A 21,049-nucleotide genomic window follows, 5' to 3' on the forward strand; every position below is an offset into this window, starting at 1 on the left:
AAATACAAAGTTGGAAATTGTAGGGTCTTGCACTTTGGTGGAAGAAATAAATGGGTAGATTATTATTTAAATGGAGAGAGAATTCAAGATGCAAAGGGACTTGGGAATTCTTGTCCAAGATACCTTAAAGGTTAACCTCCAGGCTGAGTTGGTTGTGAAGGCGAATGCAATGTTGGCATTCATTTCTAGAGGTACTGAATACAAGAGCAGGGATGTTGAGTCTCTATAAGGCACTCGTGAGACTACACAAAGTATTGTGTGGAGTTTTGGGCTCCTTATTTTAGAAAGTATATACTGACATTGGAGAGGGTTCAGAGAAGATAATGATTCCAGGAATGAAAGGGTTACCTTAAGAGGCACATCTGGCAGCTCTTGGGCTGTATTCCCTGGAGTTCAGGAGAATGAAGGGGATCTCATAGAAACATTCCAAATGTTAAAAGGCCTGAACAGATTAGATATGGCAAAGTCATTTCCCATGGTAGAGGAGTCTAGGACAAGAGGGCACGAATTCAGAAGTGAAGCGCGTCCATTTAGCAGAGATGCAGAGAAATTTCTTTAGAGGGTGAGAAATCTATGGAATTTGTTGCCACGAGCAGCCGTGGAGGCCAAGTCAATGGGTGCATTTAAGGCAGAGATAGTAAGGTTCTTGATTAGCCAGGGCATCAAAAAGTATGAGGGAGAAGGCATGAGAGTGGGGATGCTTGAAAGAATTGGATCAGCCCCTGATTGAATGGTGGAACAGACTTGGTGGGCTGAATGGCCTACTTCTGCTCCTATATCTTATTGTCTAAAATATTACAGAAGCCATTAAATATAGCCTGGGGAATGGCAATTTGACTGATTTGGCACCATGTGATCATATGATTGGCAGCCAAGTCACACAGGTCATGTCTACAATACACAAATGAACTCGCTCTCAAGGAAAGATAGAAGTGGAATTGCATGAAGTTATTTCAAATATGAATTTAATAGCTGATTACCTAGTTACAGTTCACCCTCACCGGTGTAGTCAACATGTGCTGCATAAAATGTTAACGTCCGGTCTAATTTCAGCTTGCCCACCATAGGTTAAGCAAAAATATTTCAAAGACAGCACCAAGGTACTTTGCACTTCAAGTCACAGGTTAAAAACTGGACCATTGCGGTTTCAACTAGAACCTGTATTTAGAACTCATAGCTACTGCATTATTGCCATACTGACCAGTGGGAAGCAATTCAAGCTTAAAAGAATTCAACTATAGCCAGCACATACAGTGACAGAAAGCTGCTAGAGAGGTAACACATAGGAGGGGACAACACAACATACTCCAAAGTATCTGGGCACTCAGCCCTCAGCAGCGTAAGCGGCACTATCAATTTGTGTCACTAGTGGCTTGAAGTCATACATTTTAAATACTGTGATTAAGCAGACGGTCCTTCCAGTATAAAGGTCACAAGGGATTTAAAAGGCTTGAGTCAAAGGGAACGCCAATAAATTCTCAATGCTGACCATTTGGAAGAAAAGGTGAGAGATGCTGTTTGTGGAACATTGATGCAATAGTCACTTAATTGTATACCTCATATCAAGTTTTTTTTTATTATGTGCTTTTTTGGTCCTGGAAACCCTAACGTCTGTCAGTACTGGAAGAAACATGCATTGAACAACCTATGACGTCAGGAGTTGCCTAAAACTGTGCAAAATTGTCCAATTGCTCAGGAGGCAATTCCTCATTTTGAGATTGACTTCTTACCTTTAATGTTTCACTGTTCTCCTCCTGATCCATAGTCACACATCCATTGTCAAACTGGTAGCAGCAGTGTTTCTGACTGAAATACTTATTAAACTGAGAGCCAAGGCGTATTTTGAGCTGCTGATTGATGTAGAAGTCCCAGGGCACTTTATGCGAAAATACCTATTTGAAAAAAAATTCAGTGACTGGAATGTATACAGGTTCTATTACATGGAGAGCATGAACTCCTAAAAGTTACCCTCATAATAATTTGCATCACTGACTCGACATTATATCTAGACTTCCAAGTTCAGGAATTCCCTTTAAACTCTTTGCTTTAAGACAGGCAGCACAGTGCAGCAATTAGAGAGACTGCCACACAATGTCAGAAGTCCTGATACAATCCTGAACTTCGTCAGTTTGCACTTTCTTTCTGTGACTGTGTGGATTTCCTCCCATATCCCAAAGATGTGCAGGTTGGAGTGTTAATTGGCTGTTGTAAACGCCCCCCCCCCCCCCACCGCATCATGTAGGCGAGGGGTAGAATCGGGAAGGAGTTAGAAAATGTGAGAAGAATAAAATGACATTAATGCAGGATTAGCATAACTGGTGGTTAATCTGCAAAGAGCACAGACTGGGTGTGTACACTTCTTTAAGCCTGCAAACTGTCTGAAACATATATATATATTTATTCAGTTACACATACCATTTGATGAGCTACCTACCTTTATAATTGCTTTAGATAAAGCCAAGCTCTGATCCATTCCATAGAATATCTGGCACAATTCATGCTCTGCTTCTTCCTCAATGTTAATAATCTGTGAGCCTGCAGGGGAAAAAATAAATTCATGACCACAGGATATCTTAAAACTAATTAAGTACTTCACATGTTGCTACTGCAGTAATGTAGACAAGACAGTCAATTTGCACATAGCAAAAATCCTCATGAGTTCAATGACAAAATTTGTCTAAATGACGCTAAGAAATATAAAATAGTAAGAAATCTCCACTGAAAATAATACAAATTTTTCTATACAGTTACATGGCACAAAAAACAAACATTTTCAGCCCATGCGTTTTTCAACCATAAAGCAACCGTTCAAATCAGAACTTGGTCCAGTCTCATCAAGATGTTGAAAGTATTTGTCTCCACCACCCACTCAAGTAGGGCATTCCAGATTTCAACCATCAGTGAAAATATATCTTCAGATCCCCCAAACTCTTACTTTAACCCTACTCCAAGTTTTAAATACCTCTACTATGGGGAAATGATTCTTACTATCTGCCCCATCTTTACCCTCAATCATGTAGTCTTTGATTCAGACCACCCCACCTCCACCAGCTTCCTCCACTCAAGAGAAAGAAATCCAACCTATCCAGTGTTGGCTCATAACTGAAATGGTCCATTCCAGCAACATCCTGGCAAACCCCCATGTACCATTTCAAGTACGGTCATATTCTTCTAGTAACATGGTGACTAGGCTAAAGGACAGACATGTACTGAACTTACACATTTTAAAGTGACTGATAAAATACATCAGTTCAATTTGAAGGAAAATAGTAAGCTTGATCAAGAATGTGTTGAATCTAGTCGAAGCACACTAAAGAATAGCAACTTTCAAAAGGGATTTAATTGTACATTAAGGGCAAATATGTAACTGCAGGACAATGAGGAAAAGGGCGAGCCTTTTTCAAAAAAAGGCAGCACAGACATAATTGACTCAGTGTCCTTATTGTGGCATGACACCATCACTAAGAGTTTACTTTCACTTAGTTCCTTAGTTTCTCCTGGCAGATGGAGTCAAAGGTTTTAGCAAGGTTCAATAACAGTTGTGCACAGCAAATGATGCAGTTCACAGCATTTTTCTTGGCATAATGAAGACCATGTCCAGTCTGCCTCAAATTGGACCAAGACCACTCTGCATTTGGTAAGTTGATCTTCACTAACTCGGGCTGGAAGGTAGGTAGAAAAGCAACCTGATGATAAACATTAATCCTACTTATCAGGCAGACTTGTCTACTTTGTTGAAGATAGTCACGATTACTGTTTTCTGCTGGACTTCTGCCTTCAAATGTCACTAGTGCTTCTTTCCCCTTGAATACAAGGGGAATGTTCCAAACTAGGAATGACTTACTTTAGTCACTAATAAGATCCTCAATCCCATCGGCATCAAATTCATCATAGTTATTCTTGGTAGAGGAAGCAAATGCTTTTCATGTGTCGATTATGGTGAATTTTAGAGAAGCTCAAAATGCTGTGGACACCACAGCTCCAATTAACTCCAGAGCCAAAGGATCATAAAGCAATCATTACTTCCAGGGGTGAAGTTGCTGAGATGCTGGTCTAACTGGTTCTTAATAATGAGGCTCACTCAAAGACACCATTCCTATCGGCTTTCTCCTCCAAGTGTACCCACTGCATTGTTTTATAAACTGGCCCATCACTGTATCTTATTCCAGGTGGTGGTTCTGATATCAAGACTATGAAAGCAGAGTATTGTTTAAATCTGATTTTTTTTTAGAATTGGCAGTGAGGGCTCTGATATTTCACATGTCAAACTTAATTTTTCATAAGTAGAAATTGCCAGTGCAGGATTTCCTTCAACAATAGAGCAGCTGTGGAGCCACTACCACAGAATGCTGCATGGGATTTAATGCTGAGGTTCATACAATAGCAGCCATCCAGCAGGGTCACCCCTTTACAAATATAAATTCAGACATACAAGCCCTTGCCTACACACTTTCTTCTGCCTTGTTCTTCTCCTTTCCCCTCTCAGGCCTAATTCAACACAGAGCATTTGGTCAAGGTATTTGCAATTAGTTGGGCAGAAATCCAACAAAATTGTTTGTACAATCCCCACCCCCACCAGCATCCGTTGAAACATCCTTCCATTCAGTTCAGATACATTTACATTAAATAATTTTCACTTTTCTATTTTTCTCTCCACTTATGATTCTCAAAAGGTCACTAGGTGCAAAGAAAACTTACCCAGCTTCACCTCATGTCCAACTTCAAAGGTAGGCACTGGGCCATTCTGAGCGTAGAACTCCTGGAGTGAACTCAGTGGTATGGGAAGGGCCAACAAAAGTTGATTCCGCATTTCTATATCCCATGGATTACCTAGAAATTAATCAAAATTGGATGGTTGAAGAGAGATTTTGTTCACAAAACCAGTGGGGATTAATTACACTGACTACAGCAAATTATATCATTAGAGGAAAGACAGTACATATTTTTGGCACAATGCAATTCAGAAAAAACCTGATTACTCATTTCACTATTGTTTTCAAGACAACTAACTAAATGCTGTTTCATTGCCATCAGTACGTTGAAAACCAATAAACCCCGCCCGCCCCCCCCCCCCCCCGCCCCCCGAGCAAATCATTGGAATTTTCAGTCTGCTCAGTGCTGTCATTTATTGCGAATCCTGATGCTCATGATGCTCTTAAACTGCTGCAGACTTTCTGGTGAAATTATGTAGTGCTGTTGGGCAGCCATCTTCAAGGTTTAGTCAGCAACATACTTCCAAATTGTGATTATGTGCAACTGGAAGGGGAAGGGCTCCTAAGTATCTGCTGCCCTTATCCACCTTGATGAACGAGGTCTCAGATTGGGACAGAACAGCACAGATGACCAATTGTGGTGCATTTTAAAGATACCATAGCCAGCGATGCAGGAAATGAATGTGTGTGGATTTGGTATCAATCTGCTTTGTTCTGGATGACATCAAGCACCTACAAGGATGTTGCCAAGTTATAAAGAGCATGAGCAGGGTAGGGCTATTCATTGGAGCTTAGGAGAATGAGAGGTGATCTCATGGAGGTGTAAAAATTATAAGGGGCATAGACAAGGTGAACACACACAGAAGCTGGCCTATATATGAAATGAGCTGCCATAGGAAGTGGTTGAAACAGCTACAGTAACAACATTTAACTTGTTTAGTTACATGGAGAGGAAACATTTAGAGGATATAGGCCAAATGGGACTTGCTCGGATGGGCATCTTGGTCAGCATGGAACAGTTGGGCCAAAAGACCTGCTTCTGTGATGAATAATTCTGCATTGTTGGAGCTAGAAAGATGAAGAATATTCTATCATGACCTTGTTAGCCTTGTAAAAAAAAGAGAAGGTTCGCGATCTCAAGAGGCAAATCACTCACAACAGGATAGCCTATTTCTAACCTATACATTGAATAACTTGGATGTCAAAGAGTCATGGAGTACAGCACAGAAACAGGTCCTTTGGTCCATTTAGTCTGTGCCAAACCATTTCATTGACCCAGGTGTGTAGTCCAACCATGGTTCTGGTAGTGGTGACCCCAGTATGTTGGATCCACCTCTTCTGGAGGTGCTAACTTCTTGGCAATTTTGTGGCAAAAATATCAAAAAGCCAGCTCACTATCACCTTCAAGAGCCACTATCAATCCATACCAACTGCTGTCAAACCTTGCTGCATGCACATAGGGAGTGCTTCAGTTGCTGAGGAGTTGAGAATGGAGTTGAACATTATTTGCTTATGACTGCACATCACTTCTGAAGTATGGTGGAAGGTCAGTCATTTAGAAACACCTAAAGATCACTTTGCTTAGATGTCCATAGCAACTTGTAGAATTGTCTCAATGACTGATCTCAACATCTAGAACCATTATGACTGATTATTGCTACGTTCTCCCCTGGATGCTTATGACTTCTGTTTTACAAGGACTCAATATAAAAACTATCAAATGTTACATTCACATCAACACCACTCACTGGCAACCTAGTCCTTTTCAGAATTCAACTCTTTAGTGCAATATAGTTATAACATGTCCATAACCAAGGCTGTGATGAAACTGAAGCTGAATTTTCCTGGTGAGGACTTTATTGATAAGTGCTTCTTGCTAGCACTGCTAATGATACCATATTTCACATTGCTGACTGAGCAGTGATCAGATTGGATTTTTCCTGCTTTTTACAAACAGAACATTCTTGGAAAAATTTCCATATAACTGGATAGATGGCAGTATTATAACTGCATGAGACCAGCTTGGCTAGCTGTGTAGCTCGTTCTAGAGTGCAGGTCTTAAGCATCACAGTGGGACATTGGGCCCATGCAGCCTTTATCCAGTGCCCTCTGCCATTTCCCAATATTGCGTACAAAGATTCTAAATGACTAAAACCTGGCTGTATGATGAAGGACATCTGAACAAGTAGAGCTGGATCATTAATTTGGGACTACTGAGAATGTGCTTTTCGAACTTACAGTATATAACAGGCCCCCTGATTGCAAGATTGCTTAGCTCTGCCTTTTTTTTTAAATAGTTGCTGAGTATCCAAATGCCAGACTCCCAAACATTCAATTTCTAACAGCATGAGCACCTGACAAGCTCCTTCAATAAGGAGCCCTCACAAATTCAGTGACGTGTAGTGAGCTTCATCTGTCCATATCCATCTCCTTAACATCCAAAATCTATTGAATATATTCAAATCACTGAGCTACCACATTTCTTAAGATGCAGAATTCCAAAGATTTGTTACTCATGATCAAGACTTTCTTTGCAGTACTGCATGGGCAACCTTTTCTTTGAAAACTCCAGCCTCGAGTTGGAGGCATCCCAGGCAGAACCATCATCAGTGTGTCAACCCTAACAAGCACCCAGACACCATTACATATCCTGCTTAATCTGTCTTCAGCAGACAATACTCCTGCTCTCAATCCTATTGAACTTTTGCTAACCTCTTGTCTCAAGGATATTCTTCCCAAGTAGTGAAACATGACTTGCACAGAATGTTCCAGCATGGTCTCACCAGTATACAATATGACAACTTTCTTTTTTTTTACTCAAATTCTTCTACAGTGGATCTTCTAAACATTTAGGTACAGCAAGCAATTAACATTCAAAAATATGTACAGGATATCCAGATCCATGGGAACAGCAGCACATTTCAATCTCTTGATGTTTCATAAGTAGATTAGCTCCAATATCCACCATCCAACTCCCTTCCCACTTGATTTGGACCCTGGTCTTGTGCGCTATTTCCACTTACCTAGAGCTACAGTTGCCACGCTTTTCAAGTTAACTGGTTCAACGGAAAATTTCTCAGAATAAATCTAAATTGTGAATTATTTTGATGTACTAATAGACATAATGGCCAATAGCTTGGAAAATCTGTCAATCCAGCACCAAATTCCCAATTATCAGTATTACAATACACTACTTTTCTGATAAATATGTCCGGTTTCACCTTTAATAAACTCGATTAAGCTCAAAAATGATTAATGTATATTTAAAGCAATTATAAATCTTTAACCCCATTCCTTATATTAAATTAATTGTTCCTTTCTGGCATGCATTCCATCAAATACTATAGAAGATCTTTACTTACTACAAGGGACAAGATATTAGAAAGATTAACAGGGCTAAAGGCAGAGAAGCCTCCAAGTTACAATGCTGGAATATTATAATCAAAGAAATAGTCAGCTAAAGAAGTTTAATGTAACCAAACCAAGTCAATATGGCCTTAGGCAAGATAAATCTTGAGAAATTTGCAGAAGTTATTTGATGAGCAGGTAGAGCTGCTGTAGTGTGCTTAATCTATTTGGATCTTCAGAAAACATTTGACGAAGTGCCACATTACAGGCTAGTTTATAAGATAAGAGCACAGGTAATGAGGAAAATATATTAGCATAGACTGAAGATTGGTTGTTGTACAGAAAATACTTGGAATTAATGAGTCATTTTTTAGGTTGAAATGATGTCATTAGTGGAAAGATCAGTTATTAGCACTCAATTATTTACAATTTCCATTAACAGAGGATGCAGGGGGTGGGGGGGGGGGGGTGGTCAGCGGGGGAGAAAAAGCCCAAGGTATCCAAGTTTGCTGATGATTCTAAAAAAGGTGGGATGACAATACATTGTGTTGAGGATATTAGGACTCTACAATTAGATCTCGAGCAGATATGCAAAAACCTGACAAATGGAAGATCATGCATTTCGGTAAGAGAAATTTCAAAGGCAGACTTATCAACAAGAAAGATTACAGATGAATGATACACCAAGAGATATGGGTATTTTGTGCACAAAATCACAAAAAGTTATAGATTATATTAATTCAATTCAGGCTACTCTTTCCAAGCCCACAACTTCAGCATGAATGACAGCAGGGTCAGAGAAATGTTACCACCAGCAGGCTCTTCAAATTGTCATACCATCCAAACTTGAAAATATATTGTCAGGTCTTGATCACTGCTGGATCTGAACCATGAAACTCCTCACTCAACAATACAGTGGGAGGGCTTTCACCATCACATTCTCAAGAACATCTCATGCATGTTTGCCCTGTGACCAATAGATTACATTTCTTTACCAGCCAATTTTTAGTAATTTAAGAAAATAAAAACATTCTGGAAAATAAAAATATGCAATGCTAAAACATTTTTAATGACTTTCACCAGTTTCTTATATACACAAACTATCCTACTTTAAACGATCAAAGTTTTTCTGCAGTTTCTATATAGTTAGCACCTTGAATTAATTCACTACCAGTTTCAGAGTTAAAAATCTCACATTGATGGCTACCATAAAGAGAATTCTGCTCTGTGACATTGTGAAGCACAGCAACTGAACAGTTGCTTTGCCAGCTAATTTGACCAATACACTCAAAAAGCTCAAGAGTAAAAACAAAGGAAAGCCATACCCAAGATAGAATTGGCACTGAAGACAGAGGAATTTAACTGGTCAGGCTCAGATTTTTCAAAGACATTCAAGTCACTGATAGCACAAAGTGCACCCACTGAAGCGGAGGAGCCTGCGGAAGATGTAGTGGCTGCAGATGACATACCTTCTTCACTGGCTTCTTGAATTGGACTAGAACAAAAAACATTCAAACAATGGATCTAAATAACATTGAATAAACCATCCTAGTGTCTCAAATATACCTCATACTGTATTTATAATCTTCAATATTTGATATTCACTGGCATGGGAAGGAAATACTAGATTTGAATGAAAGGCTACAACATAATCATTGGTAATAAAAGTGGCTAAATAGCTACAAAGTTCCAATTACAACCACCTATTAGTAATGTGCTTAAAACTCTTAGGTCTGTTATTTCCACACCCCACTTTCTACATCCCCCTACCCTAAGCAATTTTATACAGGCCAGTAAACAAATGTTTCCTAACATCAGCCATGATAGAGTTCTTTGAGGAGGTGACCAGGCATATAGATGCGGGTAGTGCAGTGGATGTGATCTACATGGATTTTAGTAAGGCATTTGACAAGGTTCCACACGGTAGGCTTATTCAGAAAGTCAGAAGGCATGGGATCTAGGGAAGTTTGGCCAGGTAGATTCAGAATTGGCTTGCCTGCAGAAGGCAGAGGGTTGTGGTGGAGGGAGTACATTCGGATTGGAGGGTTGTGATCAGCGGTGTCCCACAAGGATCTGTTCTGGGACCTCTATTTTTCGCGATTTTTATTAACGACCAGGATGTGGGGGGGTAGAAGGGTGGGTTGGCAAGTTTGCAGACGACACAAAGGTTGGTGGTTTTGTAGATAGTGTAGAGGATTGTCAAAGATTGCAGAGAGACATTGATAGGATGCAGAAGTGGGCTGATAAGTGGCAGATGGAGTTCAACCCAGAGAAGTGTGAGGTGGTACACTTTGGAAGGACAAACTCCAAGGCAGAGTACAAAGTAAATGGCAGGATACTTGGTAGTGTGGAGGAGCAGAGGGGTCTAGGGGTACATGTCCACAGATCCCTGAAAGTTGCCTCACAGATAGATAGGATAGTTAAGAAAGCTTATGGGGTGTTAGCTTTCATAAGTCGAGGGATAGAGTTTAAGAGTCACAATGTAATGATGCAGCTCTATAAAACTCTAGTCACGCCACACTTGGGAATACTGTGTCCAGTTCTGGTCGCCTCACTATAGGAAGGATGTGGAAGCATTGGAAAGGGTACAGAGACTTACCAGGATGCTGCCTGGTTTAGAGAGTATGGATTATAATCAGAGATTAAGGGAGCTAGGGCTTTACTCTTTGGAGAGAAGGAGGATGAGAGGAGACATGATAAAGGTGTACAAGATATTAAGAAGAATAGACAGAGTGGACAGCCAGCACCTCTTCCCCAGGGCACCACTGCTCAGTACAAGAGGACGTGGTTTTAAGGTTAGGGGAGGGAAATTCAAGGGGGATATTAGAGTGGTTGGTGCGTGGAATGCACTGCCTGAGTCAATGGTGGAGGCAGATACACTAGTGAAGTTTAAGAGACTACTAGACAGGTGTATGGAGGAATTTAAGGTGGGGGTTATATAGGAGGCAGGGTTTGAGGGTTAGCACAACATTGTGAGCCGAAGGGCCTGTAATGTGCTGTACTATTCTATGTTCTATTACCAGGTTAAATTTCATTGTTGGGGGTGGCCAGAACTGGGGTCAACGAGAGGACCTTTAAGTCAGCAATTGCGAGCAATTACTGTTAGACTCATTTTTTAAATTCACATTAATTAAAACAGGCTGCTGGTTAAAAATTGGATTAAAACAGCAATTGTTAATGGAAGTTTTAGGGACTAGAGAACTGTGTTATGGAGCTATTGTGTTATGATATACAGTATCGTGCAAAAATCTTTGGCACCTGTATATAGCTAGGGTGCATAAGATGTTTGTACAGTACTGTATTTGTCAATGTAGAGCGGAGAGAGTTTGTAAATCTGGCGGGAGCAAAGCATGTTGGAAATGGCAATGGTCAAGTGCTGCGGGAAGCGTGTGGGACAGGTGATAGAAGGAGAGCTGGGGTGATGGTGCAGGTGCAGACACAGCCAGCCCCGAGACACCAAGCAAGGTCATGTGATTCCAAACTACTGATTTATTGATAATTACAGAATGTCTCTCTGATACTTTCCACTCTCCCTGCCGTCTCCTTTTCCCAACCATGATTCTCCTCTCCTTGCCCCCGTTCCACTCGCAATTCACAAAACAGACCGATATCAGAATCCGGTTTATCATCACTCACACAAGTCATGAATTTTTTTTCCCCCAGCAGCAGTAATACAGTGCAATATATAAAATCACTACAATATTGAGCAAAAGTCTTAGCTACAGCATATATGTGCCCAAGACTTTTGCACAGTACTGTACATATCCTTGGACTTGAAGGGCAGGGCAGTGAGTATAACTGTACCAAAATTGAAAGTGATTGATAGTGAAGAATAATGTTTACACTGCCACAGGGCATCAATGAATTTGCTAGTGGACACAAAAACAATAATTTAAATCAATTCTTGAAGGACAAAGAGCAAAAATAAAAAGGGAATGCATGATAAGAAGGTAAGAAACCAGGGAAATGTGGTTGACCAGAGAGGAATGTTTACAGATCAGTGAAATAGAATAGAGGAAAGATGGTTAAGGCAGTATAGGGACAGATGGAGAAGGCATAGAATACTAGGTCAAAGATGTCATGCTAGAGCTGCATGAAACACTAGTTAGGTTATAATTAAACAACGTGCTGCAGTGTCACCACACTATGAGAATGTTAGGAAGACGTTTCCTGCACTAGAGAATGGAAAGAGATTAACTAGGCCAAGTAGCTCTTTCTGGAATAAAGGACAGAGGCAGATGCAATAAATCTGTATCAAATTAATAGAGGCCTAGATAAGGCAAAGAATGGGACACAAGTTACTTGGCATAAGTATTAAAAAGATCATTTTCATCTTGCCCTAGTCACAAGATTCAAAACTCAGTGCCTGGAAGGGTGGCAGATGCATAAGCCCTTTACAAAATTCAAGGCTCGAGACGGACAAGGCTATATACAGGAGATGAGAGCAACCTACATGGCTCAGTTTTTGGGATGATTAGCTGCACGTTTTACATTTCAATGACTGCACTGGAAGCTTTATGCCCAGAATACATAAAATTGCTGCTTAAAGTCAAGCAGCTACCAAGAAGAATGCATTATTGTCATTCATTCAAACAAAGTATTCATGTTCAAATGCGTTAAAAATAAATTTTAGTTGTGCTTAAATTTTGACCCCAGCCCCGATGAACCTATCACTAGTAGCAATATTTAGTGAGCTATACACCATTAATGAAATGGTCAGAAAGTTAGTGGCTCTAAGCAAAATTTTACCTCAGTTTCTTCATATGCAGAGGTTGGTCATACATGGACTCTTTGAGGGGTGTCAATGAACTTAGAGCATTTTTAGTAGCTTCAGCGGGGATCCATTTGATTAACTTGTCTTGGTCATCATTCAGAGGGTTTTGGTGAAAAGGGGTAGAGACCAAATGTGCTCCTCTGGAGAAGTCACATGTATTTTCAGGAAATGGACCAAATGTTTTGTTTGGATAGTCATTATTCTCAAAGTGATCATCATTAATAGGTTCAATGCCATCCAAATCATCCTTCCAAAAAAAAAGAACATTATTATGTGACCAGGTACACAATTAAGGCATATATAAACAAAAGATTCCGTAAATGTTGAAAATATGAACAACACACATAAAATGCTGGAGGAACTCAACAGATCAGGTAGCACCTACAAAGGGGAAGAAACAGTTGACATTGAGCCAAGACCCTTCATCAGCTATAGCACTGATTGTTTATTACCCTCCATCAATGCTGCCTGAACTGCTGAGTTCCTCCAGCAATTTGTCAGTCAAGACATATGCTTGGATACTCCAAATGCACCAATAATTTCTTAAGCCTCAGCTAAAATTGGCTATGTCTACCAATTGCTGTGATCTAACTTAAGGGAAAATTGAATAACAATATTTTCCAAGATGAATGCCTTCAATGCAGCAGATAATGAATTTCAGAAACCAAATGTTCAAATAATGAGTCTTGACTTCAGTAATTCACAAATCAGCAAATGAGAGAATATCATTAGTCTGGATTGCACCAGATCTATGAGATTTTACTATTATAAAGATAGCAAGGGCAGAATTTTAAAATCACCCCACCGAATAGTGTCAGAGGAAAAAGATACAATAATCAATCTTATGAACAGTTTGGTATTTACCTACTTTATTAACACTGGATCTTTTAAAGTTATTCAATCAATCCCTTAAATTCCACTCTTCAACTTATTTTGAATGTTAGTATAGAAACTGCTTCAGGGTACATTCAAATTAAAACTGACTGGCTTAATGTTTCCCCTGATTCTTTCAACATTAATTCTAAATTACTAAAGGATAAGGATACTGTTTCATCAATGGAAATTGTTTCTTTTCTCTTTCATAAAAACCTCAGTTTCAAGAAAAAGTGTGAAGTTTCCTTTCAATCCTTTTTTTTTGGCCTTAGTAGAAACTTAACTTCTTCAATCTAATTCCTGCCTTTTTCTTGTTGCTGTTCTAAGCAGTAACATTGTGTTTTTCTACTTTGCTTCAGTAGGTTCCAAATACAGAGACAACTATACAGCAATTTAAAATGTTTTAATTTTAAAAGTTGTACATAATTACTTACACATTCAGCACCACAGGTCCCCTCAGTTAGGACGTGCTTGGAAGGTACAAGGATTCCAGAAAGAGGCCAGTGAGGTCTCTTTTTCAAGTAGTCTGCAGGTGGTCTTCAGCAAAAGTGAAATCAGAATTCCCTATAAGCATTTCTGAACTTATGACAGTAATTTAAATTACTACAATAAGATCTATTTGTAGAATCAAACATCAAAGAAATGTGCACGGAAAATATTTAAGGAACTTCTCTGGTCATTGAGTTCACTTTAGATTGTTCAAGTAAGATCTCAGATAGTTAGCAGTTCAGTTAATCTCAACAACAGAAGCACAGATTTGACCCTGGTAATTTAGGTAGAAAAGGGATAGAGAAATAAAAAAAAGGCATGTACAATAATATCTCATGCAAACTACTGTCACTCTCTACTAGACAGGTGTTATGGAAATGTAAAAGTTCACACTGTCATAACAGTACATGCAGCTTAGTTATAGAATCTGATATAAATGAAAACTACAATTATTCAGTAGCTGCAACTGCATGTGCTTGGCGAGGTGGCAAACCAATTGGTACTTCGGCCAACAAGAATGATCATCTCAGTCCTACATTAAAGACGTCTGGAACCAAGATAATTCATTATTAAAATTGTTTAATGTCATTCCCTGTACACAAGTGTAAAGGAGAATAATTGTTACTCTGGATCTGATGCAGAACAAAATAAAACACCAAAAAATAAAGCACTTAAGTAAAAAAAAACACAATATAAATATACATGATAACATATGCCCACTAAGTGATGGTAGGCTATACAAAAGGTGGCTGACAGGAAATAATAAAGTAGTGGAGGAGTTAGTGGGTAGAGATGTTGATCGGCCTTGCTGCTTAAGGAAAGTAACTGTTTTTGAGTCCGATGCTCCTGCTGTGGATGATACTAAGCCTCCTCCCTGAAGAGAGTGGGACAAACAGTTCATTAAGGTATTCAGGGATAAGGTAATGGAGAAATTAGAGATCAAGAAAAAAAATTGAGGAAAAGTTTGGGAACGTGTTGAAACAGAACCTTTTCAAAAAATTTTTTAAAGAATAATGCAAACCAAAATTCAAACAAGACTACTAAGTTTCCAACACAAAATACAGGGGGCAGTTTAATTTTTTTTAAGGTTTAAAAAAAAAAGCATCAGAAATCATGCTCTATTTTAAAGATAAAAATGAGACCAATCAATGTGCAATTATCAAATACACGAAGGAAAGTCTGGGGGAAAAAAATCAAAAGCCATCATGAAATGCAACAATCACTACCCACAACAGCTTCATTTTCAGCAGATGTTTTTAGTCACTGGGGTCATTATTGAATGCAAAGCAAAGCAACTCAACTTTGAAAATCTGGAGGAAAGTTCAACCAAAATTTTATTAACAAAGTAATTGAAAAATGCTTGTACAATTTGACAATAGATATCAAAACAGGTGACAAAAGGTTTTATAGTTGGAGCAGGTTGCAATGAATTTAACTTTGAAAATGTTAGGGATGTGGAGTAAAAACAGAATTGCAAATATTAATATGGAATGGAATGAAAACTATGCTCATTATGCCCAGCAAACTTTGCAAGACTAATAATAAAAGGAGATGATTACAATAAAAAGTGCTCCATTCTCTACAGAGACTCACTTGTTTTCCTGGTCTTCAACATCTGCATTCTCATCAAATATCGTGAAAGGTACTGGTGTAGGTGGCAACCCAAAGAAAATTGAAGGCATCTGATTTGGAACAAAACTTGGAGCGTTTTCGTCAGCTACAAAGAGAAATGGCATTACCATGCTGTTCAAAGCACATTATTATAAATTTGCTAAAGAGGTAACGATCTCTTCAAGAGCATTAGGTTGCTCCTTCACGTTTAAGAAATCTTTATAACAAACATGACAAGCCAACTTAAGTGGATACATTAAAATCTGTAACCTTTTCGTTCAGTTCAACCGTAAAAAGCTCTTATCTAATTACTGGGTGATGCTTCTTGAATTCATTTACATTAACTAGAGCCCTACTTCCATGCTGTCTTTCAACTAACAAGGGGCTAACAAGGGGTAGCACTAAACTCAATGGAAAATTAATCTGCTGTACAACATTCATGTAAAAAAAATTGAGAGAAATAAAGATCTGCCACTAAAATCCCATGTGTGAATAGTTAATGGAGCTTTACTGTAATCAAATTCAAACTACTAAACTAACTTGAAGCATCTTCACAGCAAAACTTTACATACATACTATGTGAAACCTGGTTTGGGTTCTAGAAAGATCCACACCCTCCACCCAACTCCACAGCAAAATATATTACAATTAACTTGAATATATCAGAATGTAGCAGGTGGTAAGCCAAAATGAAATTTCAATACGTCTGCTCAGGTGGTTAGTAATAAAAGATTTATATCCTCGCATTACTTCATTCAGAACTAGAATACAGTCAAAAATCTCAAGTGAGCTTGGAAGAGTTTACAACCCAATAGTGCTACTTAGCAATCCAACATAGGATTTTGTCAGATCTCACCAGGTTCCGAATTCTTACCATTTTTCATGAACTGAGCTTCATATGCCAGGTTATCTTTATCACAAACACTAGGCCCAGCACTCAGAGTCTCAAACAGATTTCCATTCTCTTGTGAGCAAGTAATTGGTGCATGGAATACATCGGTAATGACATCTGCACTAAAAAAAGTGTGATTTTAATAAAAGAAACAGACTAGGCACCCAGATTTGACCCCCCCCCCCAATCACATTAAAATTGACTTCAACATTTTCTAATCTGTCTGAACTTTTCCTATTGCCACAGAAGGGAATAGGATGGCAACATGCTGATATTGGTAAGAATCTTTATTTCAAACCTTCTACATTAAAGAGATCAGCTGCCACCACTATGGTGGGCTGGATTTTCAATAAGATTTATTTTTTCTGGGGAGGGGAGATCACTCAACTACAATTGCTCATTTTTGCAATAGTAACTAATGATCTAAAACACTATCATGGGTGAGTGACTAAATTCTCCATTAAGAATGGCTTGGTAACTAATATAGCTGTCAGTCATGAAGGGTACGGCATGAAGTCCAGACTGGGTTTGTGGCAGATTGTGAATGAATCAGTTGGAGATAAACCTACTTAACTTCACTGTGAACACCTGTGACAAATGCATTTGTGATAGCATTGATAGAAGTGACTACCATAGTCTTTGTGGAGACAATGCAAACATTGATATATGCTGATAAAACTGAAGCTGAAGGAGAAAGCGAAATAATACAACAACTGGATTCATACCTGAAGCAAAGGCAGGTGGCTATGGGCCATTAATCCACGCCCCCCCTCTTACATTCGTGCCTCCTCCACCCCACTAATAATCTCTGCACAGCTCCAGTGGCCTAGGTTCAATCATGATCTTTAGTACTGTAACCCCAGGCAGTAAGAGGCATTTATTACTCTTGTAATAAAGGGCTTCCATTAGTCTCGCTAGACCATGGATTTGCACCTTGGAAAGTTTCCAGGGTGCAAGCCTGGGCAAGGTTTTTTTTTAATGGAAGACTGGCAGTTGCCCAAGCTGCAAGTCTCCCATCTCCATGCCACCGATGTTGTCCAAGGGAAGGGCATTAGGACCTATACAGCTTGACACTGGTGTCGTCGCAGAGCAATGTGTGGTTAAGTGCCTTGCTCAAGGACACACACGCAGCCTCAACCACTTCAGCTAACCCTCAGATCACTAGACGAACGCCTTAACCACTTGGCCACGCGCCAACACATATCCCTCTTGTATTGACTGACTAAATGACTGTTGTTCAGACTCAGATCATTAAATTCACAACACTGCCAAAGTAAGACCCAATCAAATTAATTATGTCAAGAGATGCTGCCATTATTCTCACCCAAAGCCTCTCTGGTAGTGACAGCTGCAAATGGCTGTACATGCTGTAAGCTGTGATTTGCTGATGAACCAAGTACCTCCACCGAAACATTTGATTGAGCACCTTCCAGGCAAGCATCTGTTAACCAAATAAATTCAATGAGCAGCTATTGGTCAGAAGATGTAGAATTAAAACTTTAAAAATGCGTTCTATAAGCAGCCTATGCCATTGAGAACACTATATCTTGAGGAGATCTAGAGCAGGTTCACAAGAATGATCCCAGGAATGAAAGTTAACATATGATGAGATTTGATGGCTCTGGGCCTCTACTCGCTGGAGTTTAGACAAATGAGGGTGGATCTCATTAAAATATATTGAAAACTGAAAGGCCTATCTAGAGTGGACAGAGACAACACTTCCTAAAGTGGGGGAAATCTAGAACCAGAACACAGAGCCTCATATTAGGGTATCTCTTTAGAAAAATGATGAGGAATTTCTTTAGCCAAAGAGTGGTTAATCTTTGGAAGTCATTACTATAGATGGCTGAAGAGGCCAAGTCATTGGGTATATATCTAAACTGGAGGTTGATAGGCTCTTGATTAGAAAGGGTTCTTGGGGATTAGGCTGGTGAATGATATTGAGAGGGTTAATAAATCAACCATGATGGAATGGTGGGACAGACTCAATAGCCCAATGGCCTAATTCTACTCCTGCCTTATGGTCTTAAAGTACTCCATTACATGCAGTATGTTGTTACTTCAAAGTTCAAAGTAAATTTATTATCAAAGGACATATGTCACCATATACAACCCCAAGACTCAATTACTTGCAGACGTACTCAAAACCAATAAACATAATAGAATCAATAATGATTGCACTAACATGGGGGTTCAACCAGTATGCAAAAGATAGCTGTGTAAATACAAAAAAGAAAATAAAACCAATAAACATGAAATGAAGAGTCCTTGAAAGCAAGTCCATTTCAATGATAGGGCAAGTGAAGTTATCCCATTTGGTTCAAGAGCCTGATGGGTTGAGGGGTAATAACTGTTCCTGTACCTGGTGGTGAGAGTTCTGAGGCTCCTGTACATTCTTCCAGATGACTGCAGTGACAAGAGAACATGACCTGAGTGGTGGGACTTCCTGATGATGGATGCTGCTTTTCCTGGGACAACTCTTCGTGCAGATGTGCTCAATGGTGGGGAGGGTTTTACTTGTGATGGACCAGGCCATATCCATAGCTTTTGTTGGATTTGCTGTTTCCATACCTGGGCTGTGATGCAGCCAGTCAATATACTCTCCACCACATATCTATAGAAGTTTGTCAAAGTATTATGTAAAGGGGGTTTCTTCTTTTTTTCTTTGTTACTGTTGGGAAAGGGTTTCTTTGTTTTGCTTAAAGCAGGAATGTTTCTTTGTTGTGAGAGAGTGCTGGAAGCTGGTTTGGATTAAAATTTACTGATAACGAGAATGGTATTCCTTTGTAAACCAAATGGGGATTAATGTTCTTTCTTCTGAGTCTGTAAGCTTTTGTTGACGGGCTTTTGGGCAGATCGGTGCGAGGGGGTCGAGAGAGAGGACGCAATGCTGTAAGCTGGGCGAGGAATGTACCCCAAGCGGGGGTCCATGGCCTGGAGGTACTCCGAGGAGGGGGGGGGATGAAGCTAGAAGTGCTTGGTTGACCACTTCGGAGGGTCCTGAGCTGTGAGTCGAGGAGTTCGGAGGGGATTGAATGGTGGCCAGAAGACTTCAGTAATTGAGCTCCAACGGTTGTGCATGAAGTGGTTTGGACTTTGATAAGTTTGGCGCCTTTTCTTTATTTTTTCTCTTCATATATACTGTATCGTTATTAATCACTTAGTTATAGTAACCTTTATAAATTGTACTCATTTAATCGCTTATGGTGTACTGTCTGTTTTTGGGCAAGGCAGGGACATCACACAGCATCCACACCAGCTGATTACCCAGTTTGGCAGGGCCGAAGGCTGCTCCCCCCTAGACGAGAATAAGCTGAGCGAGCCTGAGGCGACCCAGGGGGGTTACAATTATATTCAGCATAACATCTTTGCAAACTCCTAAGTAGAGGTGTGCTGCTGTGCATTCTTTGTAATTGCACTTGCATGCTGGACACAGGACAGGTCCTCTGGAATGGTAACACTGGAGAATTTAAGGCTGCTCTCCACCTCAGATGAGGACAGGCTCACGGGCCTCTGGCTTCCTCCTCCTGAAGTAAATAATCAACTCCTTGTTCTTGCTGACATTGAATAAGAGGTTGTTTGTGTGGCACCATTCAACCAGATTTCCAATCTCCCTCCTATATGCTGATTCATCACTACCTTTGATTCAGCCTAAGGCAGTGGTGTCATCAGCAAATTTGATTATGATATTGGAGTTGTGATTAAGTGTAAAGTGATGCAGTTGTGCATATGTGTAAAGTGATCAGAGTAGCATATCAGTACATACACCAAGGAAAGACAACTTATTCTTGAACTTCAGGAAAGGATATTAATAATGGAGAATGAATGGGCGTGAGGTTAGAACAGGGGTTCCCTACAATTTTTATGCCATGGAGCCCTACTATTAACCAGGGGGCGATGGACCACAGGTTGGGGACCCAGGGTTAGATTTAGTTATGAGATTTGCAGGAGTTCCCAACCTTTTTTATGCCACGGAGCCTTATCATTAACCAAGGGTCCATGGACCACTGGTTGGGAACCCCTGATTTAGAGATACAATTTACTAACAACCCTACCAGCCCAAAGAGCATGTACTGCCCAATTACTCCCTTGTGATCCATTAACCTACTAGCACTCTTGATAGGCCACATCTGCAGTACTACATACAGTTTTTTGTTTGCCCCCTTATTGGAAATATGTTGAGGCTTTGGAGAGGTTTACCAGGATGATGGCTGGATTAGAGGGCAGGTGCTATAATGAGAGGTTGGAAAAACTTGGGTTGTTTGCTCTGGAGCAGCAGAGGCTGAGAGGGGATCTGAGAGGTGTTGTAAGATTATGAGAGGCATAGATAGAATAGACAGGCAGTATCTT

At 39.8% G+C, this 21,049-nt stretch overlaps 1 protein-coding gene and 1 long non-coding RNA gene across 2 annotated transcripts in view; one reads left to right on the forward strand and one right to left on the reverse strand.

Moving 5' to 3' along the window:
* The window catches only part of bub1bb (BUB1 mitotic checkpoint serine/threonine kinase Bb), a 69,894-nt gene that overhangs the window by 11,652 nt on the left and 37,193 nt on the right, over positions 1 to 21,049 (reverse strand). Inside the window, exons 13-21 of the mRNA XM_059953992.1 lie at positions 18,024 to 18,140; positions 16,682 to 16,816; positions 15,790 to 15,913; positions 14,142 to 14,244; positions 12,810 to 13,081; positions 9,386 to 9,555; positions 4,699 to 4,830; positions 2,435 to 2,535; positions 1,731 to 1,892 (exon numbers count right to left, since the gene is read on the reverse strand). Of these exons, the coding sequence (XP_059809975.1) occupies positions 1,731 to 1,892; positions 2,435 to 2,535; positions 4,699 to 4,830; positions 9,386 to 9,555; positions 12,810 to 13,081; positions 14,142 to 14,244; positions 15,790 to 15,913; positions 16,682 to 16,816; positions 18,024 to 18,140 (1,316 nt within the window). The remainder of the gene's footprint in view (positions 1 to 1,730; positions 1,893 to 2,434; positions 2,536 to 4,698; positions 4,831 to 9,385; positions 9,556 to 12,809; positions 13,082 to 14,141; positions 14,245 to 15,789; positions 15,914 to 16,681; positions 16,817 to 18,023; positions 18,141 to 21,049) is intronic.
* On the forward strand, positions 1,210 to 19,877 carry LOC132383150 (uncharacterized). Its single transcript, XR_009508557.1, has 3 exons — positions 1,210 to 1,504; positions 15,782 to 15,975; positions 19,102 to 19,877. It is a non-coding gene; the product is annotated as an uncharacterized LOC132383150 (long non-coding RNA).

The sequence above is a fragment of the Hypanus sabinus genome, chromosome 2 (genome assembly GCF_030144855.1).
Source record: "Hypanus sabinus isolate sHypSab1 chromosome 2, sHypSab1.hap1, whole genome shotgun sequence".
NCBI lineage: Eukaryota > Metazoa > Chordata > Chondrichthyes > Myliobatiformes > Dasyatidae > Hypanus > Hypanus sabinus.